The sequence below is a fragment of the Trachurus trachurus genome, assembly GCF_905171665.1.
Source record: "Trachurus trachurus genome assembly, chromosome: 21".
In the NCBI taxonomy this organism is placed as follows: Eukaryota; Metazoa; Chordata; class Actinopteri; order Carangiformes; family Carangidae; genus Trachurus; species Trachurus trachurus.
In genome coordinates this window covers 32,772,880-32,797,262 of record NC_139899.1, presented here as the reverse complement: position 1 = coordinate 32,797,262, position 24,383 = coordinate 32,772,880, and the positions used below count along the sequence as shown (strand labels likewise).

The following is a 24,383-nucleotide window of genomic DNA, read 5'->3' as shown; positions in this document are numbered from 1 at the left end:
AGAGTCTGTGTGTGTGTGTGTGTGTGTGTGTGTGTGTGACTGACTTGACACATAGTTAGTTAGTAGCTGCATCCTGTGTCAGTCTGATTTAGCTGTGTCTGTGTTTATAAACATTTAAACGAGCGCCAGGTGGATTGTTTATGAAGTTAACGAGCTCTGGCCTGAGGATCACAGAGGTTACCACGGCAACTCAAGGTGGTTACCACGGCGATAGGGGCCCCCCAGGCTGAGACAGACAGAAACGTGGAGAAAAAGAGCCATTTTCTGCCTCTGCACTGGTCTCGCAAAAGGCTTACTGTGACAAAACGGTAACTCCTATCAGAACAAAACACAGATCACGTTGCTCTAAGGACTTCCTGAAATATTTGGTACGATTTGGTGTTTCTACAGTAAATATTTTGGAGACGCTGGCAGTTTTAAAACATCGGTCCGTTCTGCTCCTCTCAGAAAATATTTGTATTGGAGTCTATGAGGAGCAGAGACAGACGTGGCTGCACTCAGAGGCTGGTTCTGTAAATTCTGTAAGTCTCTCTGATATTTTGAGCACATGATATGAGAGATAACAAGTTTGTCTTACAAATTCTGAAAAAATCATGTGTGTAGAGTGTAAATTGTGGCCGGGCCGAGTGTGGAAAGAGAAAAAATCAAAAAGTTTTTCTGGCCTCTCTCCCACTCTAACCGATGATGTCACACATACTGACACGAACATTCCGTGCAATACACACCCATTATAATCTCATAATTTCTCCAAAAATGATCATGGTCATTGATCCAGCCATTGACCCCGGGCACTGGTCCCTGCAGCTATTTCATAGCTGTAGGGATCAGTGCCCGGTGCGGTGGCCCGTGGCCCTAATTACAGTAATGATGTAAAAGCCAAGATGATAATACAGTACCACCAATCAGGGCTCCAGACTAACTTTTTTGACTAGGAGCACAGTGGCCCCTAACTTAAAATTTTAGGAGCGCAAACAGAAAATTTAGGGGCGCACACCGAAATCGACTTGCAAAGTAAATTTTCACTGTATTACTGATAAAAACTTTGATAAATGCAGAAACTATAATGTTTAGACACACACCTTGTGGTAAACTCATCCAAGAACAGACCCACAGACCCCCCCACCCTGGGGGACAAGGTCCCTGTGTAGGACAGCCCCTGTAGTTTGGCCTCTTTGGCTGTTGACCCTGATTGAGCCACATGTGCACTGACTCCTTGGCATCAAACCACCCCCCCCCCCCCCCTCCCTCCTCCCTCCTCCCCGCCGCACGGCCAAAAAAAAAAAAAAAATCTATCGATCAACAATCAATCAATAGGCTAATCATTTCCGTTTGGGAGCCTCTGTGCAGCGCTGTTCTGCAATGCGAGTCAACCTGCTTCGTTCCCTTATGACGATTTGAGTACCGCTGCTGAGAGCACAAGCATATTATGGGATGTTTAAGGTTTGTAGCGAGCCGTCGGAAGAAAAAAAAATATCACGGGTGATGTTCAGCACACACACACGTGCAGGTCGCCGGTCTGTGTGTCTCCTGCTGTTTCACACGGAAACTGCGCTGTGGAAAGACGTCTCCTCCGCTCCGCTCCGAGATGTAGAGAAGAGAAACACACGCTTCTTTTCACACATTAGCCAATCGCAGTGGTCATTAAAAAAAAAAAAATAATCGGGGCAAATTTACTGGTCGCACATGCGCGAGTAGATTAGAAGATAGTAGTAGGAGTAGATAGAATTTACTCGCATTGTATCAAATTTTAGTCGCAAAATGCGACCATTTAGTCGCAGTCTGGAGCCCTGACCAATTGATAATTTTATTTGTTTAAATGTTTAATTTAATTTTTACCAGAGTTCACCACGGGCCATTTTTGGCCACGGGCCCTAATGCAACGGCATTACTTGCATTAATGGTACTTTCGCCACTGGTCCAGAGGAAGCAGAGAAACTGTAGAGCGGAGAGAACCAGGCTCAGCTCAGAGCACATGGACTCAGAGAGACTGAGCTGATTATTGATCATCAATATCTGACCAGACAGAGACCTGATGGTGCCGCCTGGTTTCTGTCTCTTATTTCCTCCTTGGTTGGAGACGCTGGGAGACGAATGTCTCTGAGCAGTGGACATGCTTTGATTCTTGTTGCTGTGTTGTTGTTAGTGTGTCCACACTCAACAGGTGTCTACAGTCTCTGGGACTGTTCAGGTCAAACACTCTGTTGGTTCAGGAGCAGTTCAACCAGCTGCAGCTGAAATGTTTCCTGATACACTCTGAAATAAAGTCTGATCCAAACATCTGGAGAGACTCAGAGCACAGCTGCCAACAGCTGCTTTCATCACTGACATCTCTTCTCCTGAATATGACAGAGTGAGTCATGATGAGACACTGAAGTCATCATGAGGAGAAACTCCTGATCCCAGTAGTTCACCACTGTGACTGATGAAAGCTGCACAGCTCATGTTTGAAACACTCTGAGATTTTGGCTTCAGTATAAACTGTGTTGGGACGAGTCAGACTGAGACAGAGGACGTCAGTGGAGTGGGCGGAGCTTCACTGTGGCCTACACCACCTCTGGATATGGTCTGAGTGATGGGATCTGATGTCATCAATGCATGGATCACCTGAGACAGATGTTAATACCTATACCTATATATTTACATGGACCCCAGGAAGAGTAGCTGTTGCAGTAGTTAACAGCTAATGGAGATCCAAAAAAACTAAAGAAAAATACCAGGTGTGACCAGGTGTGAACGGGGCCATAGAAAATGTTCCAGCTCCTCCTCCTCTGTCAGACAGTGTGTGTGGCTCCATACAGGGCCGTTGCTAGGAATTCTGGGGCCTTTGAAAGAATACGAAAGTGGGCCCCTGACTTTTCCACTTTTTTTCTTAGACTACATATGTATTATCATTTTTTATTTAGCCTACTTTGTTTTGATGCGAATGCCGCATTACTATGAGTAGCAGGGTCTTATGCGGAATAATTCAGTCATACAAAGATTAGACCCATGGGCCCCTAGAATTATCATCACCTTTCACCCCTATACAACGGCCCTGTCTCCATACCTGAGAGAGTCCAGGCTCCAGGCTGGATCCTCCAGTCCAGCAGACAGCAGCTCAACTCCTGAGGCTCCTGGATGGTTGTAGCTCACGTCCAGCTCTCTCAGGTGGGAGGGGTTGGAGCTCAGAGCTGAGGCCAGAGAAGCACAGCCTTCCTCTGTGACCAGACATCCTGACAGACTGAACACACACAACAACACACAGGAACCCTCTGTCAACACCTGCTGCTGTGTTCAAGTGGCATCAGATAAACAGCTGGATGGATCCTCACCTGAGAGTTTCCAGTCTACAGTGTGGACTCTCCAGTCCACCAGACAGCAGCTTCACTCCTGAGTCCTGCAGGTCATTGTTACTCAGGTCCAGAGTCTCCAGTCTACAGTGTGGACTCTCCAGTCCACCAGACAGCAGCTTCACTCCTGAGTCCTGCAGGTTGTTGCTACTCAGGTCCAGGTGTCTCAGACTAGAGGACTGGGAGCTGAGGACTGAGGACAGAGCTTCACAGCTTCTCTCTGATAGGTTACAGCCGCTCAGTCTGAAGAGATGATCATGAGGAATTAAAGAAGAAAGGAGTTTATTATCTGTTCTGTTGAAAGACAGAGGGGTTTTTATATAATGATGAATAAATCCAACTATCTCTACACTTACATAGCTTTGTTGGAGGCTTTGACCACTGGCAGCAGCCTCAGAAGAACCTCCTCTGAAGCAGAGTATTTCTTCAGGTCAAACTTGTCCAGATCTTCTCCTGATGACAGTAAGATGAAGCCCACAGCCGACCATTGACCAGGAGACAGTTTATCTGTGGAGAGACGTCCTAATCTCAGGGACTGTTGGATCTCCTCCACTAGAGAACGATCATTCAGTTCATTCAGACAGTGGAACAGGTTGATGCTTTTCTCTGCAGAGGGAATCTCTTCAATCTTCTTCTTGATGTACTCGACTGTTTTCTGATCGGACCGTGAGTCACTTCCTGTCATCAGACCTCGTAGGAGATTCTGATTGGTCGTCAGTGAAAGACCCAGGAGGAAGCGGAGGAACAAGTCCAGGTGTCCATTTGGACTCTGTAAGGCCTCGTCCACAGCGCTCTGGTAGAAGATTGTCTCTGCAGATTTGACTCCTGTTGTTTCAGTCTTCCTCTTCTTCCTCGTCTTCTTCTTATTGGAGGTTGTTTGTTGTTGTGACATCAGGTTGAGTCCAGAGTTGATGAAGGTCAGATTGACATGAAGAGCAGCCAGAAACTCCTGAACACTCAGATGGACGAAGCAGAACACCTTGTCCTGGTACAGGCCTCTCTCCTCTTTAAAGATCTGTGTGAACACTCCTGAGTACACTGAGGCTGCTCTGATAGCGATGCCACACTCTGTCAGGTCTGATTCATAGAAGATCAGGTTTCCTTTCTGCAGCTGCTCAAAAGCCAGTTTTCCCAGAGACTCAATCATCTTCCTGCTCTCTGGACTCCAGTGTGGATCTGTCTCAGCTCCTCCATCATACTTGGCCTTCTTCAGTTTTAGATGAACCACCAGGAAGTGGATGTACATCTCAGTCAGGGTCTTGGGCAGCTCTCCTCCCTCTCTGGTCTCCAACATCTCCTCCAGAACTCCAGCAGTGATCCAGCAGAAGACTGGGATGTGGCACATGATGTGGAGGCTTCGTGATCTCTTGATGTGGGAGATGATCTCTCTGGCCTGCCACTCATCTCTGAACCTCTTCCTGAAGTACTCCTCCTTCTGTGGGTCAGTGAACCCTCTGACCTCTGTCACCATGTCAACACACTGAGGAGGGATCTGATTGGCTGCTGCAGGCCGTGTGGTTATCCAGAGGCGAGCAGAGGGAAGCAGGTTCCCCCTGATGAGGTTGGTCAGCAGCACGTTGACTGAGGTGGACTCTGTCACATCAGTCAGGGTCTCAGTGTTGTGGAAGTCCAGAGGAAGTCGACACTCGTCCAGACCGTCAAAGATGAAGACGACCTGGAACTGATCAAAGCTGCAGATTCCTGCTTCTTTGGTTTCAGAGAAGAAGTGATGAACAAGTTCCACCAAGCTGAACTTTCTCTCTTCCAGCACATTCAGCTCTCTGAAGGTGAAGGGAAATGTGAAGTGTATGTCCTGGTTGGTTTTGTCTTCAGCCCAGTCCAGAGTGAACTTCTGTGTTAAGACTGTTTTCCCAATGCCAGCCACTCCCTTTGTCATCACCCTTCTGATTGGTTGGTCTCTTCCAGGTGGAGCTTTAAAGATGTCTTCTTGTCTGATGGTTGTTTCTGGTCTGTGTGGTTTCCTGGATGCTGTTTCAATCTGTCTGACCTCATGTTCATCATTAACCCCTCCAGCCCCTCCCTGTGTGATGTAGAGCTCTGTGTAGATCTGGTTCAGAAGGGTTTGGTGTCCTGCTTTAGCAATGCCCTCAAACACACACTGGAACTTCTCCTTCAGCTTGTTTTTGAGTTTAGGCTGGCATTTGTAAAGAGCTTCTGAATGAATAAACAACAGGTAATAGGACAGTAAGGTAAAGGTCCTCGTAACAACAGGTCATAGTGAATGAATGTAAACACACAGAAATATTTGAATCTAAATTCATGCAGTCATGGTGATGACTGCAACTGTGAAATGTGACATCCCCTCACAAAAGGTGCTGAACTTTACCTGCTGCTGCTGCTGCTGCTGCTGACGGGTCTTGTCCTGTTGGAGGAAAGGGAATCATTAATCATGTGGAGTAGCAGGACCAACCCAGTTGACTTTGTCCTCTGTGTGGAAATAGTTACAAAGCCAAGAGGTTTAACAAAGGTACAACACTGGCTGCTCTTCCCATGACTGACCTTCATTAATTCCCATCTCCTCCAGAATGGACCTTGCCACCTGCAGAACTTTCTCAGTAGTGTACATGTTGACCATCAAGTCCACCGTTTTCTCTCTTCTTGCATCCTCCAGCTCACACTTTGGGATGGCAGGGAAACGACCCAGTAAGTCAGCATTCTGCAGGTACCACTGGAAGCTTTTCAGCTCTGCACTCCCCAAATTCTTCAAAATCCGCAGCAGCTCCCCCTTCACCGGCGTCGCCATCTTTGTTGCCTGACAGAATCAGATCAGTGACACTGTTTCACTAAGACTGATACCACCATTTATCATGGTAAGGGATGTGACTCTATTTAGTGCCATCACATCCCTGGATTGGTAATTAATATACAGTATTTAACACTGGTAGGATAAATCTGAAATGTCCTCCATCTTTACACAGGACAAACATCAGTGTGACTCACAGCAGTGATGGCCAACAACAGACAGAAGGTATTTCAGTGTTCACTCAGACACAGTCTCATAATTTTGACCCATGTAGCACTTAAGGTACGAAACAGATTAGTATTTATAGATAGAAGAGAATACCAAAATGTATGTGTATGGGGACTAGTATGAAAAGGAGGTTCGACTCAGGAGCTATGGAGAATTAACTACGCACACAACGACTGAATTGCAAAGAGAGTAAAGTGTATTGACAAAAGATATATATACAGAAAGCTTAGGGTGCAGGAATAATACTTAGTACCCAAAATAATTAAACAAAATAGTTAACCCAAAATAAAGGCCTTTGAAAGAGAAAAATATTTACAAAGGGGCAATATGGTAAATCATAGTATACTATCAAAATGGATATTGTACTCCACGCAGCTGTAACTTAGCTGAGGTTAATCAACTCTATAAGCACACAATCATTCAGGTACACACAACATTTCCCAATACCATAGGCAGTTATACTCAGTGGTTAATGAAGACCTTAGGACCACGATTCAAGTATAGTAGTATTGCAGAAATACTATTAGCCAATAAATAACTGTAACAGGCTAAATCAAGTGCTACCACACCACCTGGTGATCAGCCAGGCTTGCGGCCTGTGTGTGTGTCTTAGCTGCTCATTCGTCTTCACTCTTCTGGGTAGCTTGCCATCCGTGTCAGTTGATTTCCTTTGTCTTCGTCTTTATCTTCATCATCCTCATCATCATCAGGATTAAAAAGCCTGACCTGTTAATGAACAGGTATCATCATCATTCATTCATTCATTCATTTAATTCCTCCTGGTTGCATGAGTTAGCATCCACAATAATCACACAATTCCTCACCAGTGTTAAAGCAGAAGTAAGCGATCCGGTCGTTTTGGCTAATGCTGCGTTCCAGGCAGGCTTTTGAAACCGTAGATTACAGCTTCAAGTCACAACTTACGACTTTGTAGCGTTCCAGGCAACCCACTCGTGTTTTTCCGACCTGTTTTACCTGTGAAAGTCACTATAACGGCCACTCGTAACTTCTGACCCGTGAACTCATACCAGATCGAACTGGTACGACTTCACAGGTCGGAAAAACACGAGTTACGAGTTTCCTTGAACGCACCATAACAGTCCTCGTCCCTACGTCACCACATTCACGGCGTCCCTTGGCTGCACACACAGCCCTGCATGCCGTTCTCTCTCCTCATTGGATAAAAACTGTAGGATACGAGAAAAGTTTTCTCCTCGGCTCAGAGCAGAGCAGAGTGACTGACAGACCCGTGTTTCAGACCAAACACTCTATAGAAGTGATTGCTGTCGGAAGATATAACTATTTAAGACTTATATTAACACAAATATATCACTTACTTCTGTTTTAAGTCCAAATCCAGCACAAATCTTCTTCAGCAGCAGCACAGCATCACATCATCCGAGCAGGCAGGTAACTGTTAAATGACGGGGGCATTATCAATTAGCATCAGAGCTAGCGATGTTAGCCGTGTTAGCAATGCTAGGTAGCGTTAGCGGTGTCCCGCTAGCATTAGCGTTAGCTTGAATGAGTTGCACTCACCGGCTTCTTCTTCAGTTGGAACGTGACATATGAGTTTGTCCGGCTTCCTCATCAGTCACTAGCTGTGCCCCAATTCAGGGGCTGCAGCCTTCGGAGGACCCAGCCTACGCGGCCTCCGGAGGCAACGGCTTCGGAGACTCCTCCGTCGGCCGCATCAACGATCAGTAAATGGGACGGTCTAGCCTTCGGAGCAATCCTGATCCGAACGTAAACAACGGCCTAACGTAAGCAACGGCCGAACGTTAAACATTTAAAAATGGCGCCTGCAACGGCTCTACCGCTCCTCCGCCCCTCACTTTTTTTTTTTAAATAAGTAGAATCAATACAAGGGCAGTTATCATTAATATACTAATAAACAAACCATTGAACAGCAGCCGGGGGGGGGGGGGGGGGGGGGGGGGGCTAGGCTTCAGGCAGAGGCGTCAATTGGGTATGGCAAGGTATGGCAGCTGCCACACCTCGGCTCCAGGGGAAAATGTAAATGTTCGTTTAAAAAAAATTAATTTATGGAATTACTCTGTGTCAATTTTTATTGATTATTCTATTATTTAATACATCTGGGGCCAGACCTAAGGACCGGTCTACACACCTGCCGCTCTGGACGGATGTGGTCCCTGGCGAACACGCGGCCTCCTCCCACCAAAACAAACAGCTGGGAAAGTCTTCCTTCCGCCGCAAGTTGCTCAGGCAGGCTGTTAGCAGGCGCTCCGGTGGCCTTCCCCGCCTTCAGCTACCTGAAGAACTGTCTCCAAAACTGGATGGCAGCCCCACAGCTGGAGCTCCAACGGCCGCTGTGGATCTCCCGTCCTCCTCCTTCGTCGCCGACGCCCCCGCCGCTGCTGCCGCCGCCACCGCTGCTGCTGCTGCTCCTGTCCCATCTCGCACTGCTGTGAACCCAGAACCCACACCCCTCCCCTTCCCCCCCATGGCCTCCGTCGGCGGGTCTGACAGGCACCAGGCTGCTGAGGCTATTCCTGACAACCGCTCCCCCGTTCTTGTTGTTGGAACATCCATGGTCCGACACGTGGAGATCAGCAGGGGCAGCACTTCCTGCCACCCAGGTGCGCTCGTTCAGGACGTCAATGACGTCATCCCGCAGCTGCTCTCTCAACGTCCGTCAGTCTCCACTGTGGTTGCTCACGTTGGTACATGCGACCTTAAACTGCAGCAATCAGAGAAGCTTAAGGCTGACTACATCTCCCTCATAAGCACCGTTCTAGACTCCAACAAACAATGTGTAGTTTCTGGCCCCTTTGCTCCCCCCTGCTTTGGTGATGTCAAATTCAGCCGACTCAGACAACTCCACATCTGGCTCAAGGGATACTGCCGTAGCCATGACATCCCATATGTGGACAACTTCACCTCTTTTCTCAATAGAACTGACCTCTTCAAAAAAGACCGGCTCCACCCAAATCTCACCGGATCTCGCCTCCTGTCTCTGAACATTGAACTCACTCTGCATTCCTGCATGGCTTACTCTGGTTGACGGTCAGTAACTCCACACTCCAAACACCATAGCAGTCCAGTGACAATTACACATATCCCTGTTATCACAAACTTTAGGCCTAAAAAATGCACCTCTGATCTCACCAGCTCAGCTAACCTCAGTAATCTTATCCATATCCCTCCAGTTATCAGCCTCTCACACAGCAATGAACCTCAAAAAATAAAAATGGCTCTATTAAATGTCAGGTCACTTACAAATAAATCTTTTTTAATAAATGAACTCATTAGCACTCACAGTCTAGATTTAACTCTACTAACTGAAACCTGGCTGGATAAAAACGGAGCCGCCACACTCATTGAGACTGCGCCTCCAAACTTCAATTTCATCCATACCACTAGGACTGATAGGAGAGGTGGTGGAATTGCTGCTGTCTTCTCTGACGTTTATAACTGTAAGGAAGTCCGTCTTGGTGAATTTATTTCATTTGAATACCTCGCTCTGTCAGTACACTGTAAAACTACAATCTTAATAATAACTGTTTACCGTCCACCAAAACCCAAAACTGGTTTCCTGGAAGAATTTTCTCAGCTATTATCCCAGATTTCCACTGATTATGACTGTCTTATTATATCTGGCGACTTTAATCTTCATATTGACATTAAAACTGATCCAGATGCCATAAAATTTATCAATCTGCTAGAAGCATTTGACCTCTCTCAACATGTTCATGAACCCACCCACAATAAAGGGCACACTCTTGACCTTGTCATCTCAAAAGGACTTGACATTACAACGCCTCTTGTTGTGGATGTAGCCTTTTCAGATCACTGTTGCTGTAAATGACCTTTAATATGAGCATAGTATTTTTATAAATGTGTTTTTATGTTTACTTAGTAACATTCTTTAAAGCCAGGCTTTTATTTTTTATACATTAAGCAGACGGATATTCAGTGCTTTTATTTTGAAAGCGTCTCGCCGAGATCTCGTACACATCCGGTGCTTCGGACTTTACCGGCAGAAGGAAAAGTGTGTCTGCAAGGCTAAAAGAGTGTCTTCAATGCTAAAAGCAAGCAAAGTGTGTCTGACCCACATGAAACGCCCTAGCACCTGGCTAATAAGGGGCACAAGGTTTGTTTTGTTACCATTTCATGCTATATTTATGTCCGGCTCGAGTTTGGTTGCCGTGGATATTTTCATGCATAAAACGTATTGTGGTTAGCGGTAGCTACTATTAGCATCGGCCAAGCTGCCGTGTCGGTCTGTATTGAAGTGAGATGAAGCTATAAGCTTACTCGTAGGTTGTTTTGGTAATGCAACAGAACGTATTTTGTCTGTTTTATATAAGGTCTGCTAAGGTTAAAAACTGTTTATTGGGTTAAAAACGAACGGTTAAAAATGCTAATTTCATGTTAAATACTGTTTTATATTGCACTCTATGGGAGGTTGTCTTTCAGTTAAAATGTGAATTTTCCCTCATGACTGTAACATCAATCGTAGCAGTTAAAATATATATTTAAATTCATGGAGTAAAACCTGTGAGTCTACAATAAGTTTATTAGATAAAAAGAAGGTCAACTTACATGATTGTTTGTGATAAAGGCAGTTAAAGGTAATTTCAAGTAAGAGTAAAGGTAACTGTATTTTGTTTTCTTCTTTTCATAGCTCTTACGGTGTGTTTGCATTGAATACGGTCCAAGGAATAAAACATTGTGAACCATCAGTTTGAGAGTCCGACCATCATTTAGCCGGGGATGCTACAGTTGCCTTTACTTTGATGTGTCTGCTTTCCCTGTACGGTGTAACAGTTCTCGATTACTTAAAAGACGCATAATTAATGATAACACTGTTGAAAGATTTCAAAAAATTGTAAAGGAGATGTCATTGTCCACAATATCTTCAACTGGGGACCTTGTGGACAACTTCAACTCAAAAATACAGAGTGTATTTGATAAAATTGCACCACTCAAAACTAAATATGTAAAAAAGCTAAAGGCCCCCTGGAGAAATGAAGTGAACATTAGATACTTAAAGAGAAAGTGTCGCAAGGCAGAGCGGCAGTGGAGAAAAACAAGACTTCAGGTTCACAATGACATTTATAAGGATAAACTGAATGAATACAACAAAGCAATCAAACAAGCTAGACAATCATTCTTTTCTAAAATCATCAATGAAAATATTAATAACAGCAAAGTACTATTCTCCACTGTTGACAGACTTGTTAACCCACCATCCACCATTCCTTCAGAAATGTTGTCCACAGAAAAATGTGATCAATTTGCTTCCTTCTTCAATAACAAAATCATTGCTATTAGACAAAACATTACCGCTCTAAAATCTACAACTGAACTTGCCCTTCCTTTCTCCAGAAACCCCACCTGCATCATGTCTAATTTTAACTGTTTAAATCTGACAGAGCTTGACAATATTGTTCGTCAGCTCAGATCCTCCACCTGTTGTCTGGACCCTCTCCCAACCGCTTTTTTCAAAAATGTTTTTAACTGCTTAGCACCAGAGGTTCTGCATATCATTAACCAGTCTCTCCTCTCAGGTATATTTCCCACATCACTAAAAACTGCTGTCATCAAACCACTTCTGAAGAAGAACAATCTGGATCAAAATGTCATTGCAAACTACAGACCCATCTCCAATCTGCCATTCCTCAGCAAAATACTTGAAAAAGCAGTCTATATTCAGCTCAAAAACTATCTTGCATCAAATAGCCTTTTAGATACATATCAGTCAGGTTTCCGTCCCCACCATAGCACAGAAACGGCACTCATCAAAGTTTTAAATGATCTACATATGAACACAGACTCCAAAAATACCTCCATTCTTGTTTTACTTGATCTTAGCTCTGCGTTTGATACTGTTGACCACAAAATCCTACTGGAAAGGCTCGAAAGGTGGGTTGGCTTGTCTGGTCCAGTTCTAAACTGGTTTAGAACCTACCTTCAGGATAGGCAGTTCTTTGTCTCTATTGGAGAATTTACCTCCAACAAAACAAACATCACATGTGGAGTACCACAAGGGTCAATTCTCGGACCACTACTGTTCAACCTCTACATGCTTCCACTCTCACATGTCATACGCAAACATAATCTTAGCTACCATAATTATGCAGATGATTCGCAACTTTACATTTCACTACACCCAGATGACCTATCACCCATAATATCCCTCACTCAGTGTATCAAAGATATTAATCATTGGATGTCAGAAATTTTTTTACAACTAAACAAAGACAAAACAGAAATACTCATTTTTGGTGCACAGGCTCAGAGACAGAAAATTGCAGCACATCTCAACTCTCTCTCTCTTACCAGCAAAACCGAAGCAAGGAATCTGGGTGTAATCATCGACAGCGATCTAAATTTCAGAAGTCATATCAATCACATCACCAGATCATCTTTCTATCATCTCAAAAATATTTCCAAATTGAGGGGCTTTCTGTCAAAACCGGACTCAGAAAAATTAATCCACGCCTTTATAACAAGTAGATTAGACTACTGTAATGGCTTATTCACCGGACTCTCAAAATCAAGTATTCAGAGGTTACAATTAATTCAAAATGCAGCTGCACGTGTTCTCACTGGTACCAAGAAATATCAACACATCACACCCGTTCTGAAGTCTTTGCACTGGTTACCTGTTAATACAAGAATCGATTTTAAAATACTACTCCTGGTTTACAAAGCACTACATGGCCTTGCACCTCAATACATCACAGATATGCTCACCACTTACACCCCAGCAAGAACACTTCGGTCAACAGGCAGTGGCAACTTACTCATTCCTCGCACCAGATCCAAAGAAGGGGAGGCAGCTTTTAGTGTATATGCCCCACGAAAATGGAACACCTTGCCCGACACAGTTAGACATGCCACGTCACTAGCCATCTTCAAAAACAGATTAAAAACATATCTATTTTCAACAGCATTCTGTTGACCTGTGTGTGTGTGTGTGTGTGTATGTGTGTGTAGATATGCATATGTGATTGGGTGAGTGGGTGTGAATTTGTGCGTCTAAGTGTGTATGGGTTGAAATTGACATATATGATTGTTTGCACTTGCACTCTCTCTGTTTATATATGATTGTTTACTTGCACTTGCACTTTTCCCTTTTTTGTTTGTTTTCTATGTGATTTATAATTGATTTTAAATTTGATTGATTTTTGTTGTGAAGCACATTGAGTCTGCCTTGTGCATGAAATGCGCTTTATAAATAAAGTTGAATTGAATTGAATATAAATTAACTACAAATGAAAATCAGAACAACACAATCGATTTCTCTAGTCTAGATATTATCTTTCCCAATACTTATTGTAACGTATCCCCCCTCCCTATCTTGAAATGTGGTATCTCCTGACGAGAAGCCGCCGGAGGTCAGAGCGGGTCATGTTATCGCGTTTTTTTTTATTTTTCGGCTAAGCTAATTAACTAAAATGAAAAGAAAGCAAAGAACTTTAGAATCTTTTTTTATAAAAAAAAAAAGGCAGGTGAAGGTGATGGCTCCAATGTTGCCCCAGCAGCAGAGGGAGAAGGACCAGGTAGTGAAGGTGGGATTCAAGCTGTTAACGAGGCTGTTAGCCACTCCAGCACCTGCGCCAGGGATGCAGATGCTAACAGGGAGACGGAGACTACATGCATGGAGGCTGAGAACTCGTCCACACCGACTTCTCGAATTGAATCCGAGTCTGAGTCCCCACCAATTTCTCAGATTGAAAGAGCTGGATCAGACGTGGACAGCGATAAGGAAGGTCAAGGCCCGGGTGCAGCAGCAGTAGCAGCCTCTGGGTCAACTGGAGCAGAGAAGAAGGATATTAGTGGATGTAAAACAGACGGACTCAGGCGTCCTCGTTTGACCCACTTCCCAACTAGAAATGGAAGACGCTTTAATGTCAGTGTGTATCAGGAATATGACTGGGTTGAATATTCTGCGCAAGAAGATGCAGTTTATTGCTTTGCATGCCGTCATTTTGGAGGAGCCTCAACTTTAACAGGTGACAGGCATGGACTGCGTGTGTTCATAGACACTGGATACACATGTTGGAAGAACATGAAAAAAAATCTCCGGGATCATCAAGGGAGCAGTAGACACAATTGTGCTGCATTAGCGTGGTCTAACTTTAAGGCTGTGATCAGCGGACATAAGGAATCGCAAGTCGGATTGACGCAAACAGGACAGATGAGGTGCAGGAGAACCGGGCTCACGTCAAATCCTTGTTCAAAATCACGTCATTTCTGGGAAGACAGGCCCTCCCTCTCCGTGGCCACAACGAGAGAGATGAGGATGAAAATAAAGGAAATTTCCTTGAACTTTTGGACGTTATTGCAACAGATGACAGGAACGTGAAAAGCAAACAGGAACGCAGGTATGCGCACTATTCTTCCCCAGAAGCCCAGAATGATATGGTGAGAGTTATTGGGGAAAATATCAGAAGTATAATCATAAATGAAGTAGGAGAAGCACGGTACTTTTCAGTGTTAGTGGATGAAACGAAAGACCTGTCTAAGAAAGAGCAGCTGGCCATTTTGATCCGTTATGTACATGACGGGATTATAAAGGAAAGAGCCATTGGAACCTATCACATGAAGGACCTGACAGCTGAATCCCTGGCCCAGAAAATAATAAAGGAATTATCGAGTTTAGATATTCAGCTGTGTGTTGCACAATGCTACGATGGTGCAAGTGTTATGCGGGGTAATGTGCGTGGAGTGCAGGCTTTAATACGTGAAAAAGTGCCGCATGCAGCGTATATACACTGTCATGCACATAGACTAAATCTTGTGCTTGTGAGCTCGATAACTGAAATACCAGAGATGACAGAGTTTTTTGGTGTTGTTCAAACACTATATATTTTTATTGCAAATAGCAATACCAGACACATGCTTTTCATTGAGGCTCAAAAGATGTTGGGACACAACAAAATACTGCACTTGGAGCGCACCTGTCCCACTCGGTGGCTGTTTTGGGCTCTACAGAAGATAAAACTGCGCTACGAGGCTATACTAGCTGTGTTAGATGCCACTATTGACGCTCATGCAGAGGGTTCAACTGAAGCTGCTGGACTTCGGACGAATATGCTGACAGTCACTTTTGTTGTGCGTCTTCATGTCCTAGAAAAAATCTTAAATCTCACTTATGGACTGTCTGAACAGCTTCAGACAAAAGACATTGCAATCACGATGGCTTCCAACCTCATACGGAGTACTAAGGCCCAGCTGGAAAAGATGAGGTCAGATAAAGAGTACCAGGACACACTGAGCAGAGCCAAGGCATTTTCCACAGAGCTCGGCCTCCCAAGCAGCGACACTGCCCTTCTGCGACCAGCAAGAGCACGGAGTGTGTCCAAAGCCTTGGCAGGGTTTATTGTCGGATCATCCAGTGGCCAGAGACAAACAGGAGATGACCAAGAAAAAAGACTATACTTTGAAACACTGGACCGCTTCATCTCTGAGTTAGATCGCCGATTTACAGATAATGATGAGCTACTTAATGCTATCCAGGCATTTGATTGTTCATCTCCCCATTTCATGGATGTAGTTAAAATGGAACAGTTTGCACAACTCTATGATAAACTGATCGACACCACCCTTCTCAGTTCCCAGTGTCACACAGCAAAAGCTTTCCTTGAACTTGAGATGAAGGAGGACGTGGAGGAGGAGAAAAACATAATGCTGGCTTTGACACGACTGAAGACCATGTCTGTCGCTTTTTCAGAGGTCATCAAGCTATTCAAGATCGCAGCAACAATTCCTGTCTCCACTGCATCCAACGAAAGATTCTTTTCCGTTTTAAAAAGAGTCAAGACTTACCTGCGGACCACCATGAGCGACGACAGGCTCACAAACCTCATGTTGATGGCTGTTGAGCCTGCTGTCGTAAAATCCCTGGACGCAGATGAACTCGTCAATAACTTTGCTGCTTTGAGGCCCCGCCGTTATCCACTTGTGGAATAATTAATAAAGTTCATCTCAAAGTAAGATACCCAAACATCTTATTAATATGATTTCTCTTTCTCTTTTCTTCTCCCTCCCTCCCTCCCTCTCCTCTCTCCCTCCCTCCCTCCCTCTCCTCTTTATATTTGGACTTTAACAGTTTACAGCAGTTTACCTGGTATGTTCACGTGATATTGTTGCAATTACATAGTGAATGAAGTGAACAGAAAGAGTGAAATTGTGTCAGAAAGGCTATTACTGCTGTCTAACCCTGCCGCTTGCTATCCATGGTGCTGAAAACGGATGCGTAACGGCGCATTTGACTGAATTGATTGATTGACGTGCGTAGTTAAGTGTTTATGTCCATAGTTGCGCTAGCGGGATGTGAGTGAGGCTGCATTTGAAAAAGTTCAAATTTTCCTAACCACACAGAAAAGCTACATAGCAGACTTGTCACTTTTGTTATGATTATTTGCTGGGCATGTATATTGATTGATACTGTAGTTAAGTCATGTGACTAGTAACCTTGCCATACCTTAGCTTTGGCTGAATTGACGCCACTGGCTTCAGGCTATTAAGTGAATAGAGAATAAAGAGCACAAGTGATGTGTTTTCATAGCTTTCTTATTAAAAGTTGTCACAAACAAGATGCTTTGCCTCTGCTCCTCACCTGTGCAGCCAGAGCAGAGCAGAGCTCAGCAGCGGGCAGCCACACCTCCGAGCCGGCCGTAGAGCCGGGTTACCATGGCTACAGCACAGAGCTGCTCCGTTCGATAGCTAGCGGGCTAGGTTGCTAATAACAACAACGGTGCAGCAAAGCATCTTGGGATACGGGAGGCCGCGAAGGATAGTAGCGATGCATCCTCCGAATGCAGGGGAAAGGAGGACGCATTTGGAGGCTGCATTTGGAGGACCCTTCGAATTTAGACGAATTGGGACAGCCTTCGCGCAGCGCTGTGACGTAATCGGCCTTCAAATGCACCCTCCGAAGGATGCAGCCCCTGAATTGGGACACAGCCAGCTACTGACTTCCAGCTGTTGCAGTAAAGCTCCGACTTTCTGCTTCAGTCCTCCCGTGTCTGCTCTTTAGTGGTGAATGTGTGATATGGCGAAGTGCCGCGAGTAGTGGACGTGCTCTGTGAGTAGGGTTGCCACCCGTCCCTTAAAATACGGAATCGTTCCGTATTTTGAAATAAAATATTGCGTCCCGTTTTGAATCAATACGGGACGGGCTTTGTCCCGTATTTCCGAGTTGTCATGAATGCAGCATCACTTCGCACGTGTTCTGTAAGCATTTAAGCATACAACAAAGCAGAGATCTCTCTGTAGGACACTTTCTATCCATCGCTCTTTCACCGTTATTGACGCTCTCTCTCTCTCTCACACACACACACACACACAGAGCGAAGGGCGCATGCATGACATCAGTGCGCGGTAAAAACGAACTCATACGGTCCGAACGCGGACCCCCCGCGCCCCCCTCCCTCGTCGGACAATCGGACCACCCGCCACAGTCTCCTTGCTTTATGTATCCATAGATGTAAACACGTCCTCGTGTTATCTTTTGTTGTTGTTTTTTTTTAATCCACTGCTGCTCTCTGCACCCGGACGCAGCTCAGCAGCAGATCGTAAGTGAGGGTGATGTCCTGCACCCCCGGCTTAAAAAAAAAATCCTAGAGGAAACACTGCTCTGCTCCATGACTATACTAAATAAATGTGCCTATTCAAAATCACTCTGTTAATATTTCAGTGTGCAATTTCATTTCATTTATTTAGATCTCCATTAGCTTTGGCAAAGGCCATCGCTATTCTTCCTGGAGTCTACTTTCACAGATAAACTGTCCATTGCAGTCGATAAATACAAAAACACATCACACCATAAACACAATAACAACATCCATAACCACAACAACTCACAACGATCTACAAGACAAAACAAGACAAAACAAGACAAAACAACAAAACATAAACAATACAAACAACATATACATATTACTGGACCTTATTCATTTCCACAGTGTAGCTAGCTATTAACCAGTTGTGAAATAATCAGATGTTTAAAGACATTCGTTCCTCATAATTACATTAACTTACAGACAGTACCCAATACACAAGCAGACTGAAGATATTTCAAGTAAATCAGACAAATACTAATTAATTGTGCCAAATAGCTTCAGCTAGATAGACAGTTGTTTGACTAATAAGTGTTCTTTCAATAGCTCTTTAAATCTGTATTTGTTATGTTCTTGGATGATATGTCGTGGTAGAGCATTCCATATTACCATGGCCCTATACATTACCGTGCTTTTCATCTTGTTTGTTTTTACTTTGGGTAAGGTGAATTTACCCTCCGTAGCATGTCTTGTTTTATAACAATGCTCATCTGAACTGAAAGACAAACGTTTATATAGAACCCTTGGCAATTTGGTCACAGACAGTCTTCTAATAACAGCTGCTACTGAGGCAGTAAATCTGTTCTTAACATTCAACCAAGCAAGACAGTTATGCATTTTATCAACATTGGTTTTGTATGGACAGCGCAACAAATATCGTGCTGCCTTGTTTTGAGCAATTTGCAATTTCTTTATAAGTGATGAAGCAGCACACGACCAAACCTCCGAACAATAATCGAGGTGTGATAACACAAGGCTCTTAATTACACTTCCCCTTACATCATCATCTGTCTATTTTCCAGGTTAAAGCAAACTGATGTGGCATAGTTTTTCCCCTCCAAAAAAAAAGATTATTTAGAGCATTGGTTCCCAACCTTGGGTCCGGGCCCCCCTCAGGGGGGCGTCAGAGATGTCAGGGGGTCCACAGAGCTTTGTCTGTTCTGACGTTGTGAGGTTATCAAAATTAGATTTGTGCATATTGATATTTTAAAATTCCAATAACACATCCAATTGGATAATCAAAATCATCAAAATCAATAGGAACAAAAACCTACATACAACCTACCTGCTTATAGGGACGTGATAACAATTATGACACAACAAAGGAAAATTGACATAAAGACAAAATAAGGATGGCACAAAATAGAATAAAAAGGCTTGTCTTTGACAAAAGCAAGGGGGGGGGGGGGGGGGGCTTTGAGGTTGGGAACCACTGATTTAGAGGAATGTACACCAGAAAGAGTATCTGAAGAATTTAAATAAGAGAAGTGTTCAGAGGTGGTTTTTTTTGTAAAAGACTAATCGTCAACCAAAAATTAATCGTTAGATTAGTCAAAAAATAGGCATTAATATGTATGACTATTATATTTAAATGGGATATTGCAACTTTATGTTTTGGATCAAACAAGTAGGCTAGCCCGTCCTGGCCTTAGCTACGTCAAGTGATAACCTCAATAAGGTGCACTGTACCTGCCCCCATTCCAGTTTAAAATATGTGTTAATATAAGAAATTGAACGTGTACAAAATACATAGGCCTACATGAAAAGTGTGGCGTTTTGACCCGTGTCACCCCCCCCCCGTGGTCGACATCTGGTCGAGTGTCCCTTATTTTCAAAACTCAAAGGTGGCAACCCTATCTGTGAGCCAGGTACGTTTTCTTCCGTCACCGGGGGAAAAGCGACGGCCCCTGAGTGATGTAGAGCATGGCTGATTGGCTCAGCTGGGTCAGCCAAGGGGGCAGTTGTCGGTCTGAGAAGTGAAGCTCACTTCCGCGTTCAAAAAACTGCAATCCCCTCGGCTTCCTCTGGGGGCTGGCTCCAGAAGGGAGCAACTCCAGTTGAGCCCCATGTTAAAATAGCCGACTTTACAGCTTAAAAAAACATATTTACAGCCTGGTACATTTTATTTTTTTGGTCTCTATCGATAGTTTCTACCCCCGCACACACTCTGAGGGGGGTGAATTTTTTTAAAACTCTACTGTTTTACTATTATTAGGTTTAAAGTTCTGGCCAATTAGGGCGCGGAAACGTTGAGTGACAGGTCCGGGGACCGCTGCTACGAGGCCGGTGGGCGGGTTCTCAGCCGGCTAACGGCCGCACTGCTCCAAATATGGCAAGTAGAATCCAACATGGCGCTGTAGTAGCGGCACAAAGCAGACTCCCCCAAACCAATGGGTGACGTCACGGTGCTACGTCCATTCTTTTTACAGTCTATGGGCTCAGCTGACCTGACCAGCTCCTCTTGCTGGTGGGCCAACCATGACTTGTCAGGAGTTAACTTTTCACTGGCGTTACACCCAGGTAGTTTTTTTGTGTGTGTGAAATGATTCTGTTTTGGTGTGCAAAGTAAATTAAATCAAGCATCCAAAATAAAACTATGATATAAAAATTGTATGAATTGACTGTATATATATATGGACTTTCAAAAAGCTTTTGATGAAGTCCCACAAGATCTTATGGTTTAGATGAGAGAGTTATAAAATGGATAGAGGACTTTTTGTATAATAGGACACAGCAGGTGAGGGTAAATGGAGTTATGTCTAGTTGGAAACCTGTGACATCAGGAGTCCCACAGGGCTCAGTACTGGGACCTGGGGCCAGATTCACCAATATGTTCTTAAAGCCTTTGGAAACCTGACTATATATAGTAAAAATGCTTATATTATATCAAAGTCAAGTGCCTCATTAAGCATCCACAAAAGTCTGAGTCACAATAACTATTCATAACTATTAGAAAACCTTGTTTAAAAACAGCTCATTTTGCTATTGAGGCACTATTGAGGCCACTGGTCAGGACAGTGTGGGCGTGGCAGATAACGCTATGATTGACAGCTCCATTGTCATAGCAACACGTCAATGGCGACCTTTTAAAAAAAGAAAAAGTCCTCACCGGAGGACGTGCATCATTGATTGATGCTATTTAGCAGCTAACTAGACTACCAGCTTCGTTTCGGAGCATCATAACCGTCTTTGGTCTTACTCTCACAGAAAAAAAAGAAGCTTTTAACCGTCACTCATGTCTGTGTGAGCGCCAGGAGGGGCTGACTGACACACACACACAGACAAGGCAGGTCGCACTGGAAAGCTAATGAATGCTAAAAGCTAATCGCCACACACACACACATCCCCAGTTGACATGGCTCTGGTTGTGAGGACTTGAGAGGAGGTGGAGCGACCGTTAGCAGCAGAACGGTTTTGTTTGCTGCCACTGGGGGGCTGGGTGAGAGAACTGACGTGGCGATTTATGAGTGGTAGGATTTATTGCGTGATAAATCCCAGAGATAACTCCGCCCAATTCAAACCTACTGTACAAAACCTTAAAAGACAAATATTTTGAATTTGGATGGAAACTTTTTTCTAATTATTTTTACATGTTTAATAATATGTACATAAGACCCTAAAATACATGGTTAGGAGGCTTTGGTGGATTTGGGTTTCCAGAGGCTTTAAGAAAGATCTTAAGAAATGTCTTAAGAAGAAAATTAAGAAGTTCATAAGAAAGTTCTTACTCGAACTCGAGTCGCACTTAAGTCGCACCCACAGAGACTTCAGACTCGACTTGGACTCGTGTTTTGAGACTCGTGAACAATCTTTTTTTTTTTTGGCTCGTGCCTCCCTCCTGACAGGATCTTTTTTTTGCCGTTAACACACCACTAGCGGAGCAGCGCCACATGGCCGGTAACGTTATTCAGATGGAGGTTAGATCTTCATATCGAACTCCTACAGAGTGCAGCCAAACACCAGTGTCTAAAGAGAGAGGAGCAGCGCAGTCGGCTGCTGCGGGTGAGTGACAGGTGACTGTGAACCGGCTTTTTAAAAAAAAATTTAATAGTCCGTAGCCTACTACATGTGAGGCACAACGTCCGTTTGTTGTCAAACTTTACTTGACGGGGACTAGCTGCTGCATAACTGGCACATATCAGGCTACTGTAAGCGAAATCCTCCTGTTTATTTATGTTATTGCTGCGAAATATAAGGCACGTATGGAAGTCTGGACGTGTCGACACGCCCCCATGAGTTGACGGAGCTAATTAAAAAATAATAACCAGTTATTCTCTCAGAAACATGCGGTTCCAGAAAGGTTTTGCTGCCACAGATGTGATCTATACCATCCAGATCTTATATATAATTAACAGCCTAAATCATTTTCCATGTTGTTCATCTGGGTTTTCTGAATTCAACAAAGCAAAAAAAAAAAGAGAGAAAAGGCCAGTGCAGAGGGGCAGAGCAGCCTTGATTCTTTCTTGACTCAGAATACAGTTTCCTTTAAAGGAGCTTTCATTGTGTGTTTTCTTCATATTGCATTGCAATATCATGTGATCATATAATAAACAACTAATCAATACTGTATGCTAATAGATAAAGGAGTGATGATAATACAGTAAGGGCCGGATTTACTAAGATCCCAGATAGCGGGCGCTAAATTGTTTGCCCCCGCTATAATATTGCGTGTTTGGTTAGTGCACGCAAAACAGGTGATCTACTAAGAGTAACCCGCTAAATGAAAACACGTGCAAACCACAATATGTAAATGAGGGTTTTGTGCGTGGTAATCGTTTCCGCCATGGAGAGTGTGGACAGAGAACTGGACGGACGAAGGGACAGAATGACATTTGATCCGATGCATACAATGACAGCATGTGTTTATCTCTCTCGCGCTCTGTTTAGATAAATAAACACAAATCGCTACAGGGCCCAACTCGTCATATACTGACGAACAGGCAGCAGCTGCAGCGACAATCACACACCTATAATATGTGTGTGTGTGTGCCGCCCATGATCCAGTGGATTAATAGAGATCTCAGGTGGGACACACGGATCTAAACTCTCTGACCACTGACCAGAGGGATCAAAGACGGGTGAAGGCAGCGGTGACGTGTCTCAGTCCGGGACCGGGACTGAGCAGCCAGGTACTGGAGAGGGAGGAGAGGAGAGGAGAGGAGCGCACTGCAGGACAGACGTGTGCCGTGCGTAACGGCGCGTAAAAGACTTTTAACACGGCTGAAAAACTGTTAGAGAATTACCCAGATGTGAGGAAATGCAGAGATGTGAGATCACGGGGCTCTGACAGGTATCAAACCAATAAACGCATACGTTTTGGCGAAGTTGTATCAGTTAGTACATACATGGTTTTCAGACGTGGTAAATAAAGACGCAAAAACAGCCACCGCAATCTCTTCCTGGTTTGGTAAATCACATTGCACGCGCTAAATAAATCTATTTGCATCTACTCCTCCCAGTATTTTGCACGTTCTGGCTGAAACGCCCATATTTACATATTCATCAAGGCAAACACGCTAAATGGATCGCACGTGCTATTTTGCCCATTTGAGAGACGCAATCCTCAGTGCGTCCGGTTAGTAGATCAGGTTCCATGTGTGTTTACGCGTGCAATCACGTTTGCACACGTTTTAATACACGCAAACCTTTAGTAAATCCGGCCCTATATGCTTTGAATTTCTTAGATATAGCTGTGCACTATTATTAGTAGGCCGGGTAGCAGCAGATGATAGAAGGGTCATTACAACCAGAAAGGACAGGAGACTTTGATTTTTTAGAGACTTGAGACTTGACTTGGACTCGTGACCAAAGACTTGAGACTTGATGAAGTCTCACCCCTCAAAGACTTGAGACTTGATGAAGTCTCACCCCTCAAAGACTTGAGACTTGACTTGGACTTGCAAAAAAAGACTTGTGAACATCTCTGGCTGTCACTGATCACTGCTTGAAGAGTTTAAAGTAGAACTCCATGTGAACGCCGCTGAAACCAACCCGGTGTACAGTATCCTCACGTATTTTAGTGGGGTCGCGAACGGAGCTTTATCGATGTAAAAAAAAAAAAAAAAAGCGCTCGTCGCGGTGGAGATGAGAACAGCTGAGTTTTCCTCTACTACAGCATGTGGTCACAGTCTCACAGTGCACCCTTCATTAAAGCAGAAGTAAGCGATCCGGTGGTTTTGGCTAATGCTGCGTTCCAGGCAGGCTTTTGAAATCGTAAATTACAGCTTCAAGTCACAACTTACGACTTTGTAGCGTTCCAGGCAACCCACTCGTGTTTCTCCGACCTGTTTTACCGGTGAAAGTCACTATAACGGCCACTCGTAACTTCCGACCGGTGAACTCGTACCAGATCGAACTGGTACGACTTCACAGGTCGGAAAAACACGAGTTACGAGTTTCCTTGAACGCACCATAACAGTCCTCGTCCCTACGTCACCACATTCAGGCGCATCCCTTGGCTGCACA

General features: G+C 44.2%; 2 protein-coding genes across 2 annotated transcripts in view; both read right to left on the bottom strand.

The window, feature by feature from the left end:
* LOC311004127 (uncharacterized protein) overlaps nucleotides 1–24,383 on the bottom strand; it is a gene marked incomplete at its 3' end in the record, with an annotated part of 309,814 nt that overhangs the window by 157,213 nt on the left and 128,218 nt on the right.
* On the bottom strand, nucleotides 1,320–5,981 carry LOC311004719 (protein NLRC3-like; the record flags this gene model as incomplete). Its single annotated transcript, XM_083996890.1, has 6 exons — nucleotides 5,850–5,981; nucleotides 5,677–5,712; nucleotides 3,686–5,504; nucleotides 3,394–3,572; nucleotides 3,047–3,212; nucleotides 1,320–1,407 (listed from the first exon to the last, which is right to left on the bottom strand). Exons 1-6 carry the CDS (start codon nucleotides 5,923–5,925, stop codon nucleotides 1,320–1,322), a joined length of 2,364 nt encoding a protein of 787 aa, XP_083853016.1. The 5' UTR covers nucleotides 5,926–5,981.